The 22,536-nt window shown below is 43.0% G+C and overlaps 1 protein-coding gene across 3 annotated transcripts in view; it reads left to right on the forward strand.

The window, feature by feature from the left end:
- The window catches only part of Gm19410 (predicted gene, 19410), a 52,762-nt gene that overhangs the window by 5,562 nt on the left and 24,664 nt on the right, over positions 1–22,536 (forward strand). For all 3 annotated transcript variants that reach the window (XM_006509236.4, XM_006509234.4, NM_001370844.1), the window contains exons 3-15: positions 924–1,043; positions 1,617–1,856; positions 2,677–2,790; positions 4,783–4,902; positions 7,070–7,195; positions 7,769–7,972; positions 8,999–9,167; positions 9,474–9,642; positions 10,619–10,844; positions 12,364–12,489; positions 14,862–15,086; positions 19,594–19,905; positions 21,709–21,921. In XM_006509236.4, the coding sequence (XP_006509299.1) occupies positions 924–1,043; positions 1,617–1,856; positions 2,677–2,790; positions 4,783–4,902; positions 7,070–7,195; positions 7,769–7,972; positions 8,999–9,167; positions 9,474–9,642; positions 10,619–10,844; positions 12,364–12,489; positions 14,862–15,086; positions 19,594–19,905; positions 21,709–21,921 (2,364 nt within the window). The remainder of the gene's footprint in view (positions 1–923; positions 1,044–1,616; positions 1,857–2,676; positions 2,791–4,782; positions 4,903–7,069; positions 7,196–7,768; positions 7,973–8,998; positions 9,168–9,473; positions 9,643–10,618; positions 10,845–12,363; positions 12,490–14,861; positions 15,087–19,593; positions 19,906–21,708; positions 21,922–22,536) is intronic.

Genomic DNA, 22,536 nt, shown 5'->3' on the forward strand with positions numbered 1-22,536 from the left:
CTCCATACATGCTGTGCTAGATCTCCAAGTCTCCTTACTTAAGTGGAATAATCTGAAGCAAAAATCTACTAATTTTCAGGACTTAGATCTGCATATAGTCTCAAATATCAAAGGAATTCAAAGAGGTGGAAGGCCCTGGCCTCCAGCCACCTATAGGGGTCAAAATCTCTGAATGGTTAGTCATAAATAAATGTCAAATCTGTCACGCAAACCCCACCTTTCATGTGTTCATTAGTCATGTATGACCAGTTATTATTTTAGATATAACATACACAAAGTATTTTTGTTGTCAAACTTTTGCTAGGTAACAGTGTTCTAAGAGATGGTGGGAAGAGTAAGCTTTGTGGGCTGTTGGCTCCTTGTTCCTTGTTAAGGCAGATGTTGACTCTCAGCTAGACAGGATCTAGCGTCATCGAACAGGCATATTTCTAAGCATGTCTACAATGGTATTTCCATAGTTTAACCCAGGAGGAAAGACTCACCCTGAATGTAAGTGGCACTTTCCCATGTGCTGGCACCCCAGACTGAATAAATAAAGCCAAAAAAGTGAGCTGAGTGGGAACACACATCTCCCTCTGATTACTTTCTGAGGGTGTGGTGACAAGTCACTTCACACTCTGGCCTCCATGCCTTCTGCCACGATAGACTATACCTCTTATTAGACCATGAACCCAAAGAATGTCTTCTGCCACGTTGCTTCTGTCAAACATTTTGTCCCAGTTATGGGAGACAGAAGTAATGCCATTGGTTATTGCTGGGAGTGTGAAAGGGACCAGCAAGTTCAGGGTTGTGATCAGTGTCAAACTGAGAAGTAATTATTGCTTTGCTATTTAAAATGTATGAAATGAAATCCAGTCAACTGATGATCTCTGACAAGCTCATCTTCCTGCATGCCTGTTATTGAATCCCACCCTGGCCTGCAGAGCAAACATGTCTCGGACACCTGCAAGCCTGGCAGTGTGACAATGGGAGGTGTATTCCTGCTAGCTGGCTTTGCGATGGCGCCAGTGACTGCTTAGATGGCTCTGACGAGGTTAACTGTGGTAGGTACAGCTTACTTTTAAAATTACATCTCTTTACATGTGTGTGGGTGCATGTGCATGTGTGTGCCCCATGCACCATGACATGTGTGGAGAGGTCAGAGGACAACGCAGGTTCCCAGGGATTGAACTCATGTCAGCAGGCTTAGGGACAGGGGCCATTACTGACTGGGTTGTTTCATTAGTCTTGTAAAACTTATTTTCAACACTCCATCATCTCTCTGCTCACCCACAGCTTGTATCAGCATCAGCAGTGCTAACTGGAAGTAAGTCATGAAATAGCCTTAGGCTGTGTGTGCTAAGCCAGATGCTACATTGTCTATGGTGTTTATAGGAGACTCTTGGAACTATTTCTTTGTGTTTTCAAATTTATTAACCTCATCGACTCTTTTAAAACTTCTCTGGTGAGAAACTTCAGTGCAGAAAGCCACACCCATATGACTGATGACATCTAACTAGCATCTCTTAGTGGTTCTGAAATCGGCCGAGTCCACGACAGTCATAGCACTCATTTAGATACCCAGGCCCATCATAATCCAGCAGTTCTCCTCCACCCACATAATTCCTGCCTTCCAGAGAGCTTGACGGCATGTCCGGACTACAAAATCCGCTGTCCAGGAAAGGCTCAATGTCTGGATGCTGGGGAACCTTGTGATGCCCAACAGAGCTGTGAAGATGGGTCCATAAAAGCATACTGTCCCCACATCCGTTGCTTGGCTGGGCAGTGGCAATGCCAAAACAGGGCATGTATCATGGACAGCTGGAGGTGTGATGGCATTGATCACTGTGGGGATGCCTCAGATGAGCGGGACTGTGGTAAGTCTGGCTTCCCTACTGACATTTCAAGGGCAGGGTATAGTACACAGGCTGCTTTACAAAGTCTACATGCCAAGGCAGAGGCTGCCATCCTTTCTCAAAGAAGAGGATGCCCCCTAGCAATAGCCAATGTATAGTTATCCATGGAACCGCAGAGCTGCTTAGATTAAAAACTCTTGTTATATGTTGAATGAGCATCGCCTAGAATGTTCCCAGGGATGAAGAGCAATCCATAGACAGCCTGAGCATCAGTCTATGAAGGAAGCATAAGAACAGAGACAACTCCTGTTCTCACATAGTGATGGGGGAAAATCTCCCACTAAAAAGGGCAAAACTAACTCCAAAGAGTGGTGAGCACCATATTCCTCTTTAAGACAACCCCCAATACCCAGGATAGGGGGTGCCTCTGGTTTGTTGGTGAACCAGAATCCTGCTCAGTATTTCCTGGAGTTAAGGCTGCACACTGTAGCACACTCAGCGTCTAACATTTGTAAATTAAGTTTTCCTTAAAGCCATACTCATTTTGGGTCAAGCGGCTGGCTCTAGTACCGTTTTAATCCCAACTATTTAAAGCCAGATCAGTCAAGTTTAGCACAGTTTCAGTCGAGTGCCCAGATGTCTTGCTATTTTTGTGATTGAGTCTTAATCCCTGATTCCCTGAAGAAGAAGAAAAAAGTTCAAAATGATAAGCTTTACTTTCCAAACTTGAATTTCTGTAGGCTATGGAAATATTGCCACGTAACCTACTGAAAGAGTTGTCTTTCTACACTCCTGCCCACTATACGTAGTAATGAAAAAGAATGATCAACTTCCTCCACAGCCTCCTGTCCAGAAGGCACTGTGAGCTGCGATAGTGGGAAATGCATCCCAGAGTCTCTGATGTGCAATGGGAGAGCTGACTGTACAGATGGCGCTGATGAACCCAGGACATGTGGTAAGAAACTGCTTCCTCAGCTTGAGGCGGGAGGCTAAGGAAATGAGATGACATAGCCTAATGCTTTAGTCACGGTATTAATTACTTTTCGCTTGGCTGTGACAAAGTATCTGGCAGAAGTAATTAAGGGAGCAGGGATTTATTTTGGTAGCAGTCATGGGCTGTGGCTGAGGCGTGCTGTCCAAGGCAGAAGGGGTGTGTGGTTGCTGCTTTTCTCGTCTCTGCAGAGTGGGATGCAGAGAAGTCAGGCTGGAAATGGGGCTGAGGCTAAAACGCTGAAGGATCTGCCCCCAGTGACCCACTTTTGCTAGCTAGTTGCCATGTCCCAAAGGTCCCACGCTTCCTAATATAGCACCATTATCTGGGGAGCACATGTTCAAACACGAGAATCTGTAGGTGACATTTCAGATTTCAACCCCAACAGTTATCATTGGGACCAACTCCTTGAGAGAATGCTTGAAATGAAACACACGCACACAGACACACAGACACACACACACACACACACACATACAGGCACACACATACAGGCACACACACACACAGGCACACACACACACACAGGCACACACACACACACAGGCACACACACTCACAGACACACACAGAGAGACAGACACACACACAGACACACACACACAGAGGCAGTTATCTTTGTCCCTTATATTTAAGTATATTGCATTTTTGCTTATTACATTAAAGCTCTTGGCTTTGGTCTCGTGACTGAGCAAAATCCCCTAACTTGCAAACCATCAAGGGCAATTCTGAGCTTTAAGAAGATTAGTTAGCTCAAAACCTATATACTACAGTGCTTTCTGAATTCTAGAGTAAAGCCAGGAGCGCATCATCTAGTGTTGGTAGCATCCACATCACAGGTCTCAACAAGGGACAGACCCTTACCCAAGGCTCAACCATCCTTAGCAATGTACTGAGCTTTTGCCAGTCTAGCGAGCCCTCTACGGAGAGCCTTGGCTCAGCCTGGTGCACGCAAGTTACTTTGGTTCAGCTTTCAGCCTGGAGGTTTTCTATGACCCAACTTGACTTTGCAGATCCAGTACAAGAAAACTACAAAATCAATTAAAGCAATAGAAACCATTTGGCAAATGTCTGGGGGAGGAATGAATCAATTTGTTTAAGGAAAAAAAAAATAGATTTCTCCACAGATTTAATTGAGGAAGACCTCAGAAAGCTGTTTTCTGGTGAGAAGGAGGGGTTGCTGAAAAGTAACTCTGACTTTTTTTTTTTAAAGACAGGGTTTATCTGTGTAGCCCTGGCTGTCCTGGAACTCACTTTGTAGTCCAGAGCTGGCCTCAAACTCAGAGATCTGCCTGGCTCTGTCTCCCAAGTGCTGGGAGTAAAGGTGTGCACACCACCACCACCACTTGGCTGTAACAGTCTTTTTAACGTTCTGATTTTCACTAGAAGAGTCACTGTTGGGTCTGTTGGAAAAGGGACAGTGGGCGTCATCACCTCAAATGACCTCAAGTCATTTGGTCACCTGTCTCCTGTCCTCCTTGCCTAAGACTCCCCGAAAGGGTTCTGAAGACAGTTTGTACCACAGGAGCTCGAGTGAAGGTTGTTAGCGCACTAATGACAAGGCCAAGTGTAGGCTTTGTGCCTGAAAGATAACTCATTGTATTCATAAATACAAAATGCAGGACTAAGTGTCCTCATTATCCATACACCCCCATAGGAAACACATAAGAGAGTCTTAGCCTCTCTGTAGAAGGAAAATAAATACACCAGCATTTGAAATTGCTCACATATTAGCTTGGAAAGAAAAGCCTCCACCCAGCTCCCTGGCTTTATATCTTTCCAGCACCACAGTTTTTCCATAGCCTGATACTCTCAGGCAAGAATCCAGAGTCAAAGGGTGTCTCTCAGGGGTCATCTGTCCCTAGTCCAGTATGGGAGGTACATGATATAATGTGGCTTGCAAGGCATTAATCTCCACTGAATTAAGTGGCTTTGACGGCTGTCTTGTCCCTACAGGTAAAAACTGTTCCCTGCTGAATGGGGGCTGTGAGGGCCCATGCAGCGATACCCACTGGGGTGTCCGATGTTCCTGCACACCAGGGTGGCAGTTACAGCCTGATGGATGGAGCTGTGGAGGTCAGAACTCCCCGGGCTTGCCTTTTAGAAACATTCTTATTGTGGTGTAACGTACACAACATGAATCTTTAGCATCTTAGTCATTTTAAGTTTCCTGTTGGTGCTTAGATTTATAACATACAACCATCACCAGCATGCATTTGTAGCTCTTTTTGTCATTGCAAACAGGAGTTCTCTAGCTATGTAACAATAACCCAGTAAGGCCCTACACCCTTTGCCTCTAGTAACCTCTCCTGGCTTTCTGTCTTTGTGAATTTGTATATTCTATATAGCACCACCACATGAGTGGAGTCACATGACGTTTAACCTCGTATGTGCCCCATGTCATTAGGGTTCAAGTGTCAGCGGAACAGAATTCTGTTTTACATTTGTACCTCGTCTTACCTATTTAACTGTTAATGGTACATTTGGGTTGTATCTGTCTCCAGAAGGGCTGCTGTTTGATACATTGTTTTCAGTCCGTGGCTCTGTTCTAGAAGTGGAATGCCTAGAGCACATGCATTTCCACCAGGATCGCACCTCATTAATGCTAGTTATTATTCCAGCTTGTGAGGCTTGCAAGTCAATTATTGACCAAAGGCAAAGTACTAAATTGAGCATCTTGTGGAACTTTTGGGTTCCGTCCTTGAGGAAATACCCTTGTCACTTCACAGCCTCTGCCTAGGACTCCTCACCCAGGTCTGGACAGATTCTGAATTTAAAGCCCATAATATGTTTGCCTTTGCTTGATCCTATTAGCTGGCCTTCCCCAGGCTAGTCAACCCTCAAGTCTCGTTTCTCTCTTTTGTAAAATGGGATTATGGAAATAGTAGGGGTAAATAAAATATCCACATCTTCATTATAATTAATAAAGTGAAAATTGTATGATGGAAACTATAGCACTTAACTATAACAATATATTTTGCTTAAAATGTAATACAAGAATAATGTCTTCACTGAGCCTCATCTGTGTGCTCAGTACTCTCTTCATGATGGACCTGTAGGTCTACCCACCGGGGAAGGCTATGCAGGAACTTTAAAATTATGTTCTACAATGGTTTTTATATGAAGACTTCATCAAGAGATGTTATGAACCTACTTTGGAGTTCATTACATATAATTTCATTTTAATAAATTTCAGTAATTGAATTTAAGTCATTTTATTGTTTAAATTAAAGCAAGACTTTACATTATTAAATTTATTAAGTTCATTAGAAGCTGGTCATGGCCCTCAGAAGGGTCGAGGTAGGGATGTAGCACCATTTTTGGGCTCTGATCCATGGCAGGGCTTAGCTGGCCAAGCACTTGACAGTAGCCATGTATTGGTTAGTCTCCTGGGGTAGAAGACTACTGTTATGCTCGAGGACTGTGTGGTTCAGGAAGAACAACATTTTCCAAGAAATGTTCCAAAGGAACCATTTACCTTCCTACTACAAATCAATAAATCTCTCATAGCTTTGACATTTATCTGGTAGAGAGTCCTATTTGATTTCTCTTTGCTGTTTGTTTGTTTGTACATGGTCTCATGTGGTGCAGCGTAGAAATGATCTTGCTATGTAGCTGAGGAAGAACTCAAACTCCTCACTTTCCTGTTTTCCATCTCCCAAGTCATAAGTTAATGGCTATGTGTCACCAGGCTTAGTTTGTGACCACAGGCTTTGTAAAGCAATCATACCTGTGTTATGCCTATGAACCTGATCTTTTCCATCTGTTTAGAGGAAGTATTCCATGGCACAAATAGTGAACTCACATTGCCCTTTAGTGTGCCACATGTCTCTAGGGTCCATGTGTCAGCATTCCTTTCCTACTAAAGGCTGAATAGAATTCTACTATATGTTTGTACCACATTCTACCTATTTAGCTATTAATGGTGTATTTGGGTTGTTTCTGCTTTTTATGACTAAAAACAACACTAGCATGGCTGTAGTTTGAATCACTGTTTTCTGGGCCCTAAGGCTTGTCATTCTGGAATAGACTTTGGTGTGACTAGCAAATGGTATAGCCCAAGAATATTGCTAGATTAACACAGATTGTAATTTATGCCACCCAAACAGCAGGGCTCCCTATACTGAAGTTCCTTCCCATTCACAAGAATGGGAACTCCATGGTGACTCAGTAACTTTTATGCACTAAGATACTGGAGCTATAATTCCTGAGTCATCTCTGACTTACTCCTCTCTGTCATCAGATGTAGATGAGTGCTCTCTGCCATATGGTCCCTGTGGCCAGCTATGTCATAACACACCAGGCTCTTATTCCTGTGGCTGTATTCAAGGTCATCAGCTCTACAATGGCACAGACTGTCGAGTTACAGGTGAGTTTTGTAGGCAAAGCAAGCCCAGCTGCTGCTCTGTTCTTAATAGTAATTATAGAGAAAAGTGACACAGGCTATTTACTTTAAGGACTAGTACTAGACATGACGATTTCTTTCTTTCCAAAGAAGATGCTATTGTGACAGGTGTTGCCTAACCAGAGTGCCAGCCACAATGAGTGTCTTTAAAATAACATAGTTACTCTGTAGGCTGTGAAAAATAGGTGCTCAAGAGACTCAACCAATAGAGTTTTAACTTTGCCTGCGCTTCTTTGCCTCAGGGCCGCTCACATGTGGGTGTGCTGTGACAAGTACTGATTAGAGTTCGGTATAGATGGGAGCTGCTGAGTCTGAAATCAAATAAGGCAATGAAGTCTCAAAGATGAGCATTAAGGTGCCGAAACCTGGGGGTAGGAAGGACTAAGATGGCCCAGTAGATCTCTTCAGAGTATTCTCTGCCTATGCCTTAGGGATAAGCAGACTTGGATATAGAAGAAAGAATAGCATCTTCAGTTAAAGGGGAAGGCACCCAAGAAAGTGTCAGAGTAATATGCTACTATTTTCCTTCCACTGCAGATGATGATGTTAAGATTCTTATAGCAACAGATAAAGAGCTCAGAATCCTGGACCGAAGAACAGGCAGCCATGAGATGCTGATTCCTGTAAAGTCAAGGCCCAGTTCTGTTGCTTATGACCTGGACAGAAACATGTACTTCTGGGTGGATAAAGTCTTGAATGTGTTTGTCTTTGGGAAACCAAACTCTGTTCACCTCTACCCAGGTTTGTTTTTGAGTATTAAGATTTAACTTTTTAAGGCTTCTTAGGTTACTGATACAAAATTTCTGAGATTACCAACCTTAAACAAGAGAAAAGTATTTGGGGAGTTCAAAATTTTGGGGGGGTCAATTAGTAGCATATCATGGTGGAAGTGGAGGGGGAGCTGCTTACTCCATGACAAAGGGAGAGAGGGCAAAACTGCCATCCTTCAATTCCCTTCAAGGACCTTAAAACATTCCACTAGACCCCTCACTTAAAGATTTTCACTACCCACCAATAATAATGTCATAGGGTGGAGACCAAGCTTTTAACCTATTGGCCTTTTGTGATATACCCCACATTCAATCTATAAGATTACTTAAGCATACTGTAAGAAGGGTCCGTATCCATATCTAATCTATATACCTATATCTATGTATATCTCTACCTATATGGGCAAGCTTTTATGACTTCCTGTTATGAAGCATATAAAATCCCGATATGATATGTGCATATGGTAGGATGGTTCAGTTAGAGCATCACAGAGCATTGCTTGTTATACGAGAGTGCTTTTTAAGAAGAATACAAATCTTAGGGTATAGCCTAAAGCCACAGAGAGTGTTCTCCATCACTAGTCCTTTGACCTACCCCTTTAAGATGAGAGCACTAGCCAAAATTTGTCTCACTAGGTGAGGGCAGGGATTAACCAGACAGCATAGTAAAAAGGGACATGACCCAGTAGGCGTAGTGACAAGACAGAGCTCATCACAACTCCCAGAGACATCTGTGGTGACCAGTGTCTGACCTGAGGCCACATACCCTCACTTTCGATGTTTATGCTTCTCCTTAAGTTGTGATTCTCCTCGTTTCCATATATCCCTACATGTTGGAGACTCTATGTTCTAACTCTGGCCATTATTCCTTCAGTCCTACATGCCTCATGGTATAGATCCAAATCAGGTGTTGAACAGTCTTGTCAAGTATTGTTTCCAACATATACATAGACATGAAAGACTACTTACAGTGTAACTCTGTCTCCTGTGTCAGCAGAACTTCCACCCGTGAGCAGTATTTCTCTGGACTGGGTCACAGGACAGTTGTACTGGGCCAGCAGCTCTGGGAGAGTCATCTGTGCTGGCTTAAGTGACGGTAGAGGCTATGTCAAAATCTTGGAAAAGGATCTTGTGCCCGAGGAGCTGGTGGTGTTTCCTGCAAAAAGGTAAGTAGTATAGTTTATCTCTTGGGATGTATGCAAAAAAATCCCTTGGCATTTTGGACACTAAGAGGAGAGCATAGCCTTTAGATTTCTTTTGCACCACAAAAATCCATATTTGGACATCCTAGACCAAATTTCATGTGGCCAGATCTTTCCATGCTTGACAAATATGGGAGCTGAGCTCTCCAGCTTTGGTAGCAGTACAGAGACAACGCTCATAGGAGAGCACTAAGGGCGTTGTTGAGAATAATGTGTATGCACAAGTGAGGTCATTCTTTCAAAAACTGTGTGTATTCCTGCTGCTTACAGGTATCTGTATTGGGTAGACCGAAGTGAGAATGGGGTAAAGACTATTGAAACTGCAGGAATGGATGGCTCGGACAGGAAGATGCTAGCAGTCGTGACCGCAGAGGAGCCCCTAGGACTGACACTTGATCACGTGACTGGCAGACTCTACTGGATCAGTGGCTATAAAGAGGTACTGTAGATAAGCCCAGAGGCATGGGAGTTCTTTTGCCAGGAGAAATACTGCTCACGGGTGGAAGTTCTGCTGACACAGGAGATAGAGTTACACTGTAAGTAGTCTTTCATGTCTATGTATATGTTGGAAACAATACTTGACAAGACTGTTCAACACCTGATTTGGATCTATACCATGAGGCATGTAGGACTGAAGGAATAATGGCCAGGTATATACACTCTTCTCTTATGTCTACCATTAACTCCAGGAAGTAACTTGCGGAGCAAAACAAGAAGAGCCAGGTTTAACTGCACATACTTTGAGTAGAGCAGACTGTACCAACAGCTTGGGAGACTTGGTGTGCTGTTGTTGTTGTTACTTTAACAGACTCTATAGTCCAACAGCGCTAAATTTTTGCAAAAAAGAATAAAGGTCATGGTTTATATTGTACCCATGATGCAAGATGTTTTTAAGATTTCTAGAAACATCCATGACACTTTAGAGTTCTGTACTCAAGATTCCCAAGGCCTAATGATGCAGTTTACGATATCCCAATATGGGAAATGACAAACTAAAAAGGTCGTTATGACATAGTGACTAAAAGCAGAATTTCATAGCCGGATGAGTCACATTCTCAAGTCTCCCGTTTCCTAAGCTGTGTTTTCGGCTAATTAGGATACTCCTGTGAGAGCATTATCCTCGGAGATTAGAGCTCACTGCTCTCTCTGAGGATACAAGAAATGCCTATCTTCTAAGGCAATCGTAGAATAGAGTGAATAGCATTGAAACCCTGTAGAGCAGATGCTATGGTAACCAAAATCTGAACAAGGACCACTCAGTGTGCTGACTTTAACAGAGGCCTCTACCATCCTAGATGAATTTCTCCCTATGGACTTGACATCCCAGTGATGTTTAACCAGCATCCAGAAGTCTCTGGTGACATCAGTCACACTTGCTGAAGCTACCTCTATCTCATGAGACTCTAATCCTTTAGTCCATAGAGACAGTGAACGTGGACAGCAGTGGGAGGTACACCTTCCCTCGGGTATTTTTCGAAGACGAACACCCCGTTGGCTTGGCTGTATTTGAAAATGCTTTCTTCTGGGCAAATCAGACTCAACTGATTCGTACCTCACCCAGCAGCCCGAAGGAGAGAGAGGTGCTGCTCCACGCCTCCATCTCTGCTTTCTCAGTCCTCCACAAGACCCAGCAACCCAAAAGTAAGCGAGCCACTTGCTTCTCGATGGCTGAGATGGGAACCGCCCAAAATGTGACTTCAGCCTGTGATTGAAACTTGCTGTTTTGAGGCAGGGACGTGTTCTAGTCCCTGCTCCTTCCAGTCTTGTATAGAATTTCTGAGTAAGCTGAGCAGATCAAAAGCATCACAGAGAAGCTCATTCCAAGCCCTGTGCCCTGTGCCTGGCTAAAATATCAGCTGGATTGTTAGGGTCTGGAGTATTGAAAATATAAGCTCCAGGATGGAGCATTGGCTCAGCAGTTAAGAGCCTTAGCTGCTCTTCCAGAGAAGCCAGGTTCAATCCTCATCACCTGATTTGTGGCTCACAACTGTCTATAACTCCAATCCCAGGCGATCCAATGCCCTTTCCTGGCTTTGGGGGCACCAGACAGGTACATGGTTTGCGTGCACACATGCAAGCAAAACACTTATACCCCAAAAGTAATAAAATATGTGAGCCTTAAAGATTAATTAAGAAAAAGAAAACAAGCTGTCCTCAGCGGGTTCAAATCCTGTTCACTGACGTATGGGCTATGATGTGAAAATGGAACAAAGTTTGGTCCCCACTTCTAGGTAGAAATCAGAAGGGAGGAATTAAAAGTATTTGCTAACACTGACAGTATGTCAGATTCAACTCAGACGCTTCTGTTTAATGTGTCTTTTTTTTGTTTGCTTGTTTGTTTATTTAGTTTTTTGAGATGGGGTCTCTGTGTGTAGTCCTGGAACTTGCTGGCTACAAACTCACACAGAGCCTCCCATCTCTGTGTCCCAAGTGCAGGAATCAAAGTCATGAATCACCACTAGTGTAGCTCAGAAACTAATCATGGTAGAGAATACAGACCTCTCTCTCTCTCTCTCTCTCTCTGTATGTATTTATTCATATATTTTGTATTGGTTATTTTATTTATTTACATTTCAAATATTGTCCCCCTTCCTGGTTTCCTCTCCACAAACCCACTATCCCATCCCCTCCCCCTGCTTCTATGAGGGTGCTCCCCCACCCTCCCACCCACCCACTCCTGAATCACCACCCTAGAATTCCTCTACGCTGGGGCATTGAGCCTCCAAAGAACCAAAGGCCTCCCCTTCCACTGATGCCAGAGAAGGCCATCCTCTGCTCCATATGCAGCTGGAGCCATGGGTCCCTCCGTGTGTACTCTCTGGTTGGTGGTTTAGTTCCTGGGAGCTCTGGGGGATCTGGTTGGTTCATATTGTTCTTCTTCTTAAAGGGCATCTCCTAGTAAACCAATGAAGTCCTCATTTTGCATTAACTTCAAGGGAGAAGGTACATTTGGTTCAACTTTGTTGGCCCCAGCACAAGACAGACAGATTCTTGTCTGACAGCCAGTCAGCATAGTTCAAAGGTCAGCGCACCCACTAGAAGGTGACAGTATACTTGGATTCCTCTGAAGTCAGACCATCTTATCTCTTCTCCAGTTCTGAGCTCTGGATGGATTTACACAGGGAACCTAAAACTATGTCTACTGTTTCTGTTTAAACAGGCAGACACTCCGCATGTGTCCCAGGTTCTTGCAGTCACCTATGCCTCCTGTCCCCCATCCATCCCAAGGGGTACAAGTGTGTCTGTCCAGAGGGACTGTTTCTTCTACCTTCTGGTACATGCAGTGGTAAGTTTTCTGGTAAGATGGGTACAGTCCTAGAAGGCTTGCTCCAGGTTAACCTAGAAATAAGGCAGACTCTTCTGAATCAATCACTTTTGTCCAGCAAGCTCCTCTGATGACCAGTTTGTTGTCGACACGCCTTGATTCTATTTTCATTTGATTGTTTTGAGATTGGCTCTTACTGGATGGCTCTGGATGGCAAGGAACTCATTATATAAACTAGGCTGGCCTGGAAATCACAGAGTTCTTCCCATCTCTGCCTCCCAAGGGCTGGAGTCAGCTCCTCGTCCCCTTAATTTAGTTTTATAATAAATGGTGCTAAAATGACCTAACAAAAACAACATTGAGCCACTTTTTTGTTGTTGTTGTTTTTTTTTTTTTTTTCGAGACAGGGTTTCCCTGTATAGCTCTGGCTGTCCTGGAACTCACTTTATAGACCAGGCTGGCCTTGAACTCAGAAATCCGCATGCCTCTGCCTCCCAAGTGCTGGGATTAAAGGCGTGCGCCACCACGCCCAGCCATTGAGCCACTTTTAATTGTATGGTGACATGAGAAGCATTCGTGTTTTTGTGCAACTATCACCAAGAGCACCTCAGAATTTCTTCCTCTTCACAAATGATATTCTTTACATCTTAGGCAGCAATACTACTCTCTTTGCCTGTAGTTCCTGTCAACCATCATTCTAGTGTCTGTCTGTGACTTGCCCATTCTAGCTACCACATTTGGTGAAATTGTGGGTTTGTGGGTTCTGTGACTCTGTTGTATTTCACTTAGAATAATATTTTTAATGTTACATCTCTATGTTCTAGCATATGATATAATCACACACACACACACACACACACACACTTTTGACCTTTTGAAACAGGTCTCGACACACAGTCTTGGCTGGCTACGAATTTACTAGGTGACCCACGTTGGCCTCAAACTCACAATCTTTGTGCCTTGGCTTCTCAGGGGCTGTGATCACCAGTGTGCACCACATCTCCTGATTTCATTCTCTTTTCTTTTTCAATTTCATTTCTTATAGTTGTGACAAGGAACACATGTGTGCCACTGTGCACAGATGTTCATCAGGGTACAGTTTTTTTGGAGTTGCTTCTGTCCAGCTACCTTTTCTTCCTCCAGAGACAGAACCCAGGGTCTCAGGCTTTCCTGTCAGGCACTTTTACCTGCTAAGTCATTTTACTAACTCTGTCCCTTTTGAAGCCTAAGTGATATTCTACAGGTTTACATGCAAAATCATACACACACACACACACACACACACACACACACACACACACACACAAAGAAGAAATGTCTTCTATGATCCCTATCAGATATCCTGACTTCATTTTTTTTTTATTTTTAAAGATTTATTTATTTATTTATTTATTTATATGAGTACACTGTGGCTGTCTTCAGACACAGGGGAAGAAGGCATCAGATCCCATTTCAGATGGTTGTGAGCCACCATGTGGTTGCTGGAATTTGAACTCAGGACCTCTGGAAGAGCAATCAGTGCTCTTAACTGCTGAGTCATCTCTCCAACCCCTTAATTCATTTTTCAGCAAAGTCTCTCTTGAACACTGTTTTCCTCCAATACTGCTAACACAAATTCCCCGTGGTGCTGCTTTATCTCCAAAATATTAAAGCCTACTCAATCTCTTGAATATTTCTACCCAACCTATGTGGCTTTCAAAACTAGAACATGAAAGTTTTAAGAAGAATAAACGATGTAAATATGTTTGTGATCCAACTTATTTTTAAAAACACAATTCACAAAGATAGCGTTGAAAGGAACCAAGACGGAATAAGCAGTTGTTGCCAAGTAATCAACTCAGACTTAATTTTGAGCATTATATATAGCGTGCAATGAAGCCAGCATACTCAATTTTTCTTTAAATAAGAGAAATTAGTAAAAATTCTCTAGTAGCTGGTCAGTGGTGGCACACACCTTGAATCCCATCACAGAAGAAAGTAGAGGCAGGAAGATCTCTAAATTCGAAGCCAGCCTGGTCTACAGAGCAAGTTCCAGGATAGCCAGGGCTATGCAGAGAAACCCTGTCTTGAAAAACAAACAAAAATGAAAACTAAGCAGCCAAATAAACGAATACTCCAGTATCAAGACATTATTAAATCAAGGAGAGCAACATCCTGTAGGTTCAGCCTGACTCTTCCATCAAAACCCAGAAAGACCCAGTGCTTTGGGAAAGCTAAGCAACACTGACGTTTGCCCAAATAACCTGTGTCTTTAGAGGCTATGGTGCTCATGTATGTATGCTGCAGAGGGATGTAAGATATTTGTGTGGGTGCCTGAGCTTGAGATATGGCTACTCAACGTGGGAATCATCTGATAGACCGTGAAATAGCAAATCTCTCCTTTCTCTTTGTAGAGTTAAAAGTCGTATTTTCTTCTGGCAAACGCCTCTACTTGCTGAAAGTCAGCTCTATGGGACGTGCTATAGAGAGAACTCTAATTGAAGAGCATGCCGGGAACCTGTATTTACTGGACATTGATTGGAAAAGGAACTTCATCTATTGGGCAAATGCCCAGGGACATCTTGTTTACTCAGCTGGATATTCAGGAGAGAAGCAAGAGATTTGGACCCAGCAAACAGGTGAGCTGTGGCAGGCATCTTTTCTTCTTTTATTTTCTGATTCAAAAATGTGTAGGGCCAAAAGAGCAAATCTATCCCTAATCTGAAAATACCTTCATGCCAAAGACTAGATGTGACTAACTGAATATGATATCTTTTACTGATCCTTTGTTCTCAGGATGACCACTGCCATGAGGATAGAGGCACAAGGGTTTTTAAGTTTTGCTTTCCTGGCCTTAAGTCGGGGAAAAATAGAAGGGGGGAAAAAGGACCTTTTAATCTTCCATTTTGCATTGCAGATTTTTCATATTCTAATTTAAAAGTAATTTGCAATGCAGATTTGGGAGAAGAAAAGCAAGATATTTTCTTAATATGGCAATGTATACTTTCCCTTCCCACATTCATAAATGCCACACACCTCGCCCTCAAGTTCCCTGTACTTTGTCTAAATGCAGCAAACATCTCTGCTACACAGGACAGAGACTTGATCTGCCACGTGGGTAACTAGATTTCTAAGCACCTGTACCTGGCATTCCCTTGTACTGGGGCATATAAAGTTTGCAAGATCAAGGGGCCTCTCTTCCCAATGATGGCTGACTAGGTCATCTTTTGCTACATATACAGCTAGAGACATGAGCTCTGGGGGTACTGGTTAGTTCATATTGTTTGCCCTAGTACAGGGGAACGCCAGGGCCAAGAAGTGGGAGTGGGTGGGTAGGGGAACAGGGAGGGGGGAGGGTACAGGGAACTTTTGGGATAGCATTTGAAATATAAATAAAGAAAATATCTAATAAAAAAAAAAGAAAGAAAGAAAGAGAGAGAAAGAGAGAGAAAGAAAGAAAGAAAGAAAGAAAGGAAGGAAGGAAGGAAGGAAGGAAGGAAGGAAGAAAGAAAGAAAGAAAGAAAGAAAGAAAGAAAGAAAGAAAGAAAGAAAGAAAGAAAGAAAGAAAGAAAGAAAGAAAGAAAGAAAGAAAGAAAGAAAGAAAGAAAGAAAGAAAGAAAGAAAGAAACCCAATAGCACAGGAAAGAGTTCTAGGAACTGGCAGTTCAGATTGTGTGGATTTACAAAGCCTCTACATAGTAAAGGAAACTACCACCAGAATGAAGACAGGTTGCAGAATGAAAGTGTTTGCCATCTGTACTTCATCATATAAAAAGACTAAAAATTAAAAACTCTTTAAAAAAAAATACTACCAACCAATCAATGAAAACACAGCAGCAGCAACAACAACAAAACCCAACTCATTAGAAAAATGCACATCCAAACCAATGAGAAGGAAGCAGGAGTGGGTGGGTTGGTGAGCAGGGGGAGGGGCAGGGGATGGGAGGGGGTTCGGAGAGGAAATCCAGAAAGGGGGTAACATTTGAAGTGTAAATAAAATATCTAATAAAAGAGAAAAGAAAAAAAAAACAAAAAAACAAAACCAACCAAACAAACAAACAAACAAAACAAACAAACAAAAACCCCAAACCCCTGTACCTGTGCACTCTGCCTCGCTGTGAGAAGCGCCTTTGATACTTTTCTCGGGGATGGGCAGGATACCCAGAAGACTGCAAGTTAAGTACAATGGCGATCGAACAGCAGCTTCTAATGCCCCAGTCAGAAAACATTCACGACAAACTAACCATGACCGCATCTAACAGCTGTCGGGGCGGGGGGGGGGGGGGGGGGGTGTGCCTGATCACAGACGTCTTCCGGCTTGATGGAAGCGCTACCTTCTTCCCGATGGCTCGGCATACTTATTGGCTTCTGTGTTGCTGTTATTGTATCAAGGACTGCTGGTTTCATCTGAGCTGGCTTTGTGGAATGGCGATAACTTTCCATAACTATAATAAATGTCCGAAGTGACCAACTTGTAAAAAGCAAATCCTCACTGAGCAAACACTATTTAAGAACATACGGGGGGGGGCAGGGGGTTAGCTTTGTCTCTTAGTCCATTTGGGTTGACCCGCTGCTTTTAGACTTGTGATGGTAGTACTGGACGCCAATGGTAGGAGGGGAATTGTGGACCCAAAGTGTTCACTTCATGGTCAAAGCTGGGGGGGGGGGGGCAGGGGGAAGGGACTAGAAGTCCACAGACCCTCTGAGGACACATATTCCCAACTACCAGATTATCTTCCACTGATCCTCATCTGTTAAAAGTTCCACAGTTCTCCAATAGCACCAAAGGCTTGCATCAAGATATTAACACATAAACCTTATGGGGATATTCAAGAGGCAAATTGTAGCAGTTGTTAAACACAACAAAAGCAACAGCATCACTCCTGCCAGCTAGACCTGCTTGGTGTGGCCTCCTTCTTACAACCCCTCAGTGTCCTGATGTCACCATTTTCTTTTGGGCACCGTATTCTTAGGCTAAAGTTAAAAACTGAGGTTGAAAAATCCAGTTAATTTCTATTTATTTTTTTAATTAAAAAATGAGAGGGCATCAGAGTAACATTTCTTTAAGAACCAATGTGACATTGTTCAAAGAACGTTCTATGAACCTGGCAAGTAGGCTTTCGTTTCGACCTTGAATCTGCAAAGGGCCAAGGTTAAATCCATAGTTCATTATAAGAATGAGAGTTCTCTGAAAACTGCAGAGCTTGCCAAAGGAGAGAGAGCATTGAGCTTGGACAAGAATGACTTCATGGATATGGGGAGAATTCAGAAGTATTATCTTACAGAAGTTCCTCCCACGAGAGGCTTTGATCTAGTAAAAACAAAAACAAAAACAAAAAACAAAAAACAAAAAAACTCCCACCATAAAGGAGACTAAGCCCGTGTGCACCAGCTTCCCTATGACGCCCCTCCCTCTCCCCCTGAGTAGCAACATCAATTTCTCATCATCATGTCCAGCGTCTGTGCTTCAAAGTGCTTGACAATTGCCTCTCTGCACGTTACAGTTTGGATAGGAAATGAACCCCCACCGTCATATGCAGAATGAAGACTTGGTTTCCTGGCAGCATCACTGAGATCTAATCATTAGAATGCTAACTTCATCAGTAGATTAATCCAGTGAGGAATTCAGAAATGAATGGGCTATGAGAAGGCAGAGCTTGGCATGGGGGGAAGCAGGCTGCTGGGGTCATGCCTGTGAAAGGACAGCTTGCCTTTTCCCCACCAACTTTCTGGACAATGTGACCACTTTGTTCCACTATATGCATACTGCCATGGTGTCCTGCCTAACCACATACAGGCTCGGAAGCCTTGGAGACAAATGTCTGTAGATTGAAGTCAGGGACCAGAATAAATCCTTTATCCCACCTCAGATATCAAAGGTTAAAAAAAACAAAAGCAAAACCAAAGAGTGACTAACAGAATAGGAAAAATAGGCTGTGTGTATATTACCTGACATACGCTTCTAATAAAGCTGACTGATACAAAGATGAACAGTACACAGTCTATGACTATTTTTTAAAAGCTAAGGTTGACTGTATCTGGTAGAGTTGTTACAGTCTTGACTTTTATCCTTTTGTTTCAATAGAAAAGTGATACAAAGGGGAAGTGGAGAAGCCACAGGGGGATTAGGTTACCAGGTGTCATAAAACATGGCTTTGATGACCTCGGTAATGCATTAGAAGTACTAGACAATGATTCTTAGACTTCTTAGGTATTTAGAGTTTAATTTCACATGTAAGTGGAATCAGTACTCTTAACAATTCTTTCTTTGCATTTATTTTATTTTGTGGTGTATGTGTGTGTGTGTGTGTGTGTGTGTGTGTGTGTGTGTATACATGCATGTGCATGTGTGTTGGTGTTCATGTGCCCATGGGCCACATGCGTGTGAGTAGGTCAGAGGACAACCTTTGGCAATCAATTCTCTGTTTCCACCATGTGGGTTCCAGGGATTGAACTCAGGTCCTAGGACTTGGTGGCAAGCAGCTATACCTACTAAGCTATCACTTTTCTAAAGTAAAAACTAAAGGATCACAAACTTTGTATGAAAGGCCAAAGAGAAACCACCATGCTCGGTGGCTATTTGATATTGTAGCACGAAAATCGCCTAATAGAATGTATGACTTATTAGCTATATTCCCTGAAAGGTTATCCATATAAAATGGCAGTGGACCATATTTGGTGGGGGTGGCATTTTCATTCAAACCATCAAAATACCCATGATTTTTATGAGCTCCGTCCTTCTCATCCTGGGTCTTCTCTCTTGGTGACTTTCCATGCTATCTGAAGTGATGTTACTTGTCCTACCTTCCCTAAAGCAATTTCAGCTCGAGCCCCTTGAAGTATAATTGATAGATTTGCATATTGACCCGTGAGAAGGATGAATGTAACTCTGAAGTTACAGGCCTGTGTGCAAAGGCAGGCCACTTGGCCACCTCCTTCTGGATGCAGTAGATCTTTCCAGGTGGCTGTGAGGACCAGTGGCGCTCAAGTGACAAGCTGCTGAATCCAGACTAGGCAGTAGGAGGCTCATGATACAAAGAAGTGTCTGCTCGAGGAGGCCCGTCTCCTTCTCCCCTTGACCCGTTATGGCCAGTACGTGAATATATCTAGAAGCCTTTTCCAACGTGGCCTCTGTTCCTCCTACAGTCTGTTCAGCAAATGTCGACATACCCACGGGGAACCTGTTCTGGGTACCGTGTAACAGAGGTACTATTCAGAAGACGAGAATGCCTGGCGCTGAGTCGTTCACTCTCTACAGTACTCAAAACATTATTCTGCAGCTGCTCCTTGATTGGCCCAGAAGGATGCTGTACTGGGTGGAGAGTGGGACGCCTCTACAGCGCATGACCCTGGATGGCAAAAACAGACAGGAAGTTTGGAGAGGCACCTGGGCAGCAGACACTCGGATGGCTTTGGACCTCGGGTCTGCTAGCATCCTCTGGACCACAAAAGGGGTTGGTAAGTACTGTACAACATACAATACAGTCCTGGGGAAGTGGGGGAGGGGTCGACCTGAAGACACATGCCAACTCTTCATTTTAGCATCATGCTTCTTTCTAAGCATTTCTTTTAACTTTACATTTATTTTTGTGTTTTGGGCTATGGTGGAAATTTTTGTTTTAAATTTTTGACGGAAACAAAATGGTTGCACATACACGCGGGTTGAATTATGATATTTGACACCCGTATATAATGTAGAACGAGCAAATTATAGTAATTAGTGTATTCGTCACCTCAAGCATGCACTGTTATTTTGTATCGAGAATGTTCAAAACCTTTCTTCTGGCTGTCCTACTTTAAGCACTGCTTAAACAAAGACTTTGACTTGAAATTTGACAGCTAATGCAAGGCACTTCCAACCCATCTCTTACCTAACCCTCTGGTTTAGGAATTTAAAAACTTGGAACACTTTCAGAAATAATAGACTTAAGAGCTTCAAAAAGAGACACATGGTTGTTTTTCCAAAAGCTTGCTTTAAATGTGTTTTCCTTTTCACAGCTAGAAACAACAGAAGCAAATTTTCTTTGCAAAGGAGGTGCCAGGGCTGTGGTTAGATATTGGTATCAGGTGTGAGCCGTTTATCTAACAGCTACCTTGAGGCCTGTAGGTAACATGCTGGTAGTCACGTAGTTTAGTCACGACCCTTTTCTATTGCTGTGATAAAACACCAGGACCGAAAGCAATTTGGGGAAGAACAGGTCTTCTTCCAACGTATGGTCCATCATGAAGGAAGAGAAGTCAGGCGCAGAAACACAGAGGGCAGGGGACTACATCAGAAGCCACGAAAGAGAGCTGTTTACTGGCTTACTCCTCCTGGCTTTTTAAGTTTGTTTCCCTAAGTGACTAAGCCTGCTCAGTCAACAGGTTTGCCAGCGCAGGAGTGAGGATTAAAAAGAAAAAAAGACAATTAGACAACATTGTAGCATGACCCCAGTCAACTCTGAGACTGAAGGCAGGTTTAATTTTTCCCAATTTGCTTTTATACCATTCTAATTACATGCAAGTACTAAGGGTGAGCAGTACAATAACGAACTAGCAAGGCAGTAAGCAAAGTCCCATGATTACTCCTGTGACAATTGTTTCCAAGGACTTGTCAGAATGACCAAAATACCTGAGCCCCAAGGCCAAAACCTTGCCTGAAGCCTACTTCTTTTGTTCCACCCTAAGATTAAAATTCCTGCCTGAACTTACTTCCTATTACAGCCTAAAGTTAGACTCTTACCGAACTTACTTCCTTATCATGTCCTGATGTCAGTTTCGTGCCAGAATTTACTTCCTTATCCTTGGCCAATATCAAATTCCTGCCAAGCAGACCCCAAAAGCTTTCCACACCTATATAACCTAGGACTGCCTGCCCAGGGATGGTAACACCCACAACGATCTGGGACCTCCCACATCAGTCATTAATCAAGAAAATACCCCACACGCTTGCCTATGGGCCAATCTAATTTAGGGATTTTTTTCAATTAAAGTTCCCTTTTTTCAGATGAGTCTGGCTTGTGTCAGGTTGATAAACAAAACAAAACTAGCCAAACACAGGACATATTGAAACAGTGAATTCATAGCTTCTTTTCCTGCATTTCAGAACTAAAATCCCCATTGTCCAGGAGCTTAAGACACTCATTAGTTACTTTTAACCTATAACACTATTCTGTGACTCTTTCAAGAGGGGAATGTACTTCCTTGGAGTTTTGGGTCTTTGGACCTCCATCACATTCCACCTTGCTCTAGGTCACAGACCAACCTTGGTTCTCCCCATAGGGTTGCACAGTCTTAGTATATTAAAAAACCGAACATGCTCGTTGAACACATCCTGGAGCGATGTGGTTATGGTCGCCCATGCGCCTTACCTGGTGACCGCAGACAAGGCAGCTCTTGTGTTGTGGAACAGGAAGACACTGGAGCCCTTCTCCACTCTGAAGGAGCCACACATAAAGAAAATGATCATCTTGGCAGAAAACCAGGAAGTGTCAGGTGAGTCTTTCCTTGTGGGACCATCCTCCACGTTCTTTAGGGTAAAAATCCTGGGTACCCTGTTGTTTATATTACCACTATCTTCTCCTCAGCCCAGCCATTCCCCTCCCTAACTTGTTCATATTATGGGAGTTTAGTAACTGAACACATATTTCAAAGTTGCTAAGAGAATTAGCCAGTTATAATGACCGTAAGTCTTTGCAGTTCTCAGAGAGGTCTACCTACCACGGTCCTTTGGGGGAAAGCTCTTTCATGTTAATGTATTCAAGGCTCAGTCTGGGTATGAACATAATTAGTTCTAAACTGTTCCTGAACTGATTTGCCAAACCATTCTTTCATAAGACACATAGCAGTGACATTGTGTAGGGGACTTTTTCTGTGATGAACCTCTAAGGCTGAATACAGGCTGAATTTCCTTTACCCAAAATATTTAGGACCCAGAGTGTTTCAAGTCTTGGACCTCTATTTTAGGCTTTGGAGTCTTTTTAAGATGCATAGTGAAATCTCCGATGGATGAAACTCAAGTGTGAAATTTGTTATAATCCGTACATATTTTATGCACACAAGCTGAAGGTTATTTCCTACAGTAGTCTTAGTGTGCCTGCCTCTGAAGTG

This window comes from Mus musculus, chromosome 8 (genome assembly GCF_000001635.26).
Source record: "Mus musculus strain C57BL/6J chromosome 8, GRCm38.p6 C57BL/6J".
NCBI lineage: Eukaryota > Metazoa > Chordata > Mammalia > Rodentia > Muridae > Mus > Mus musculus.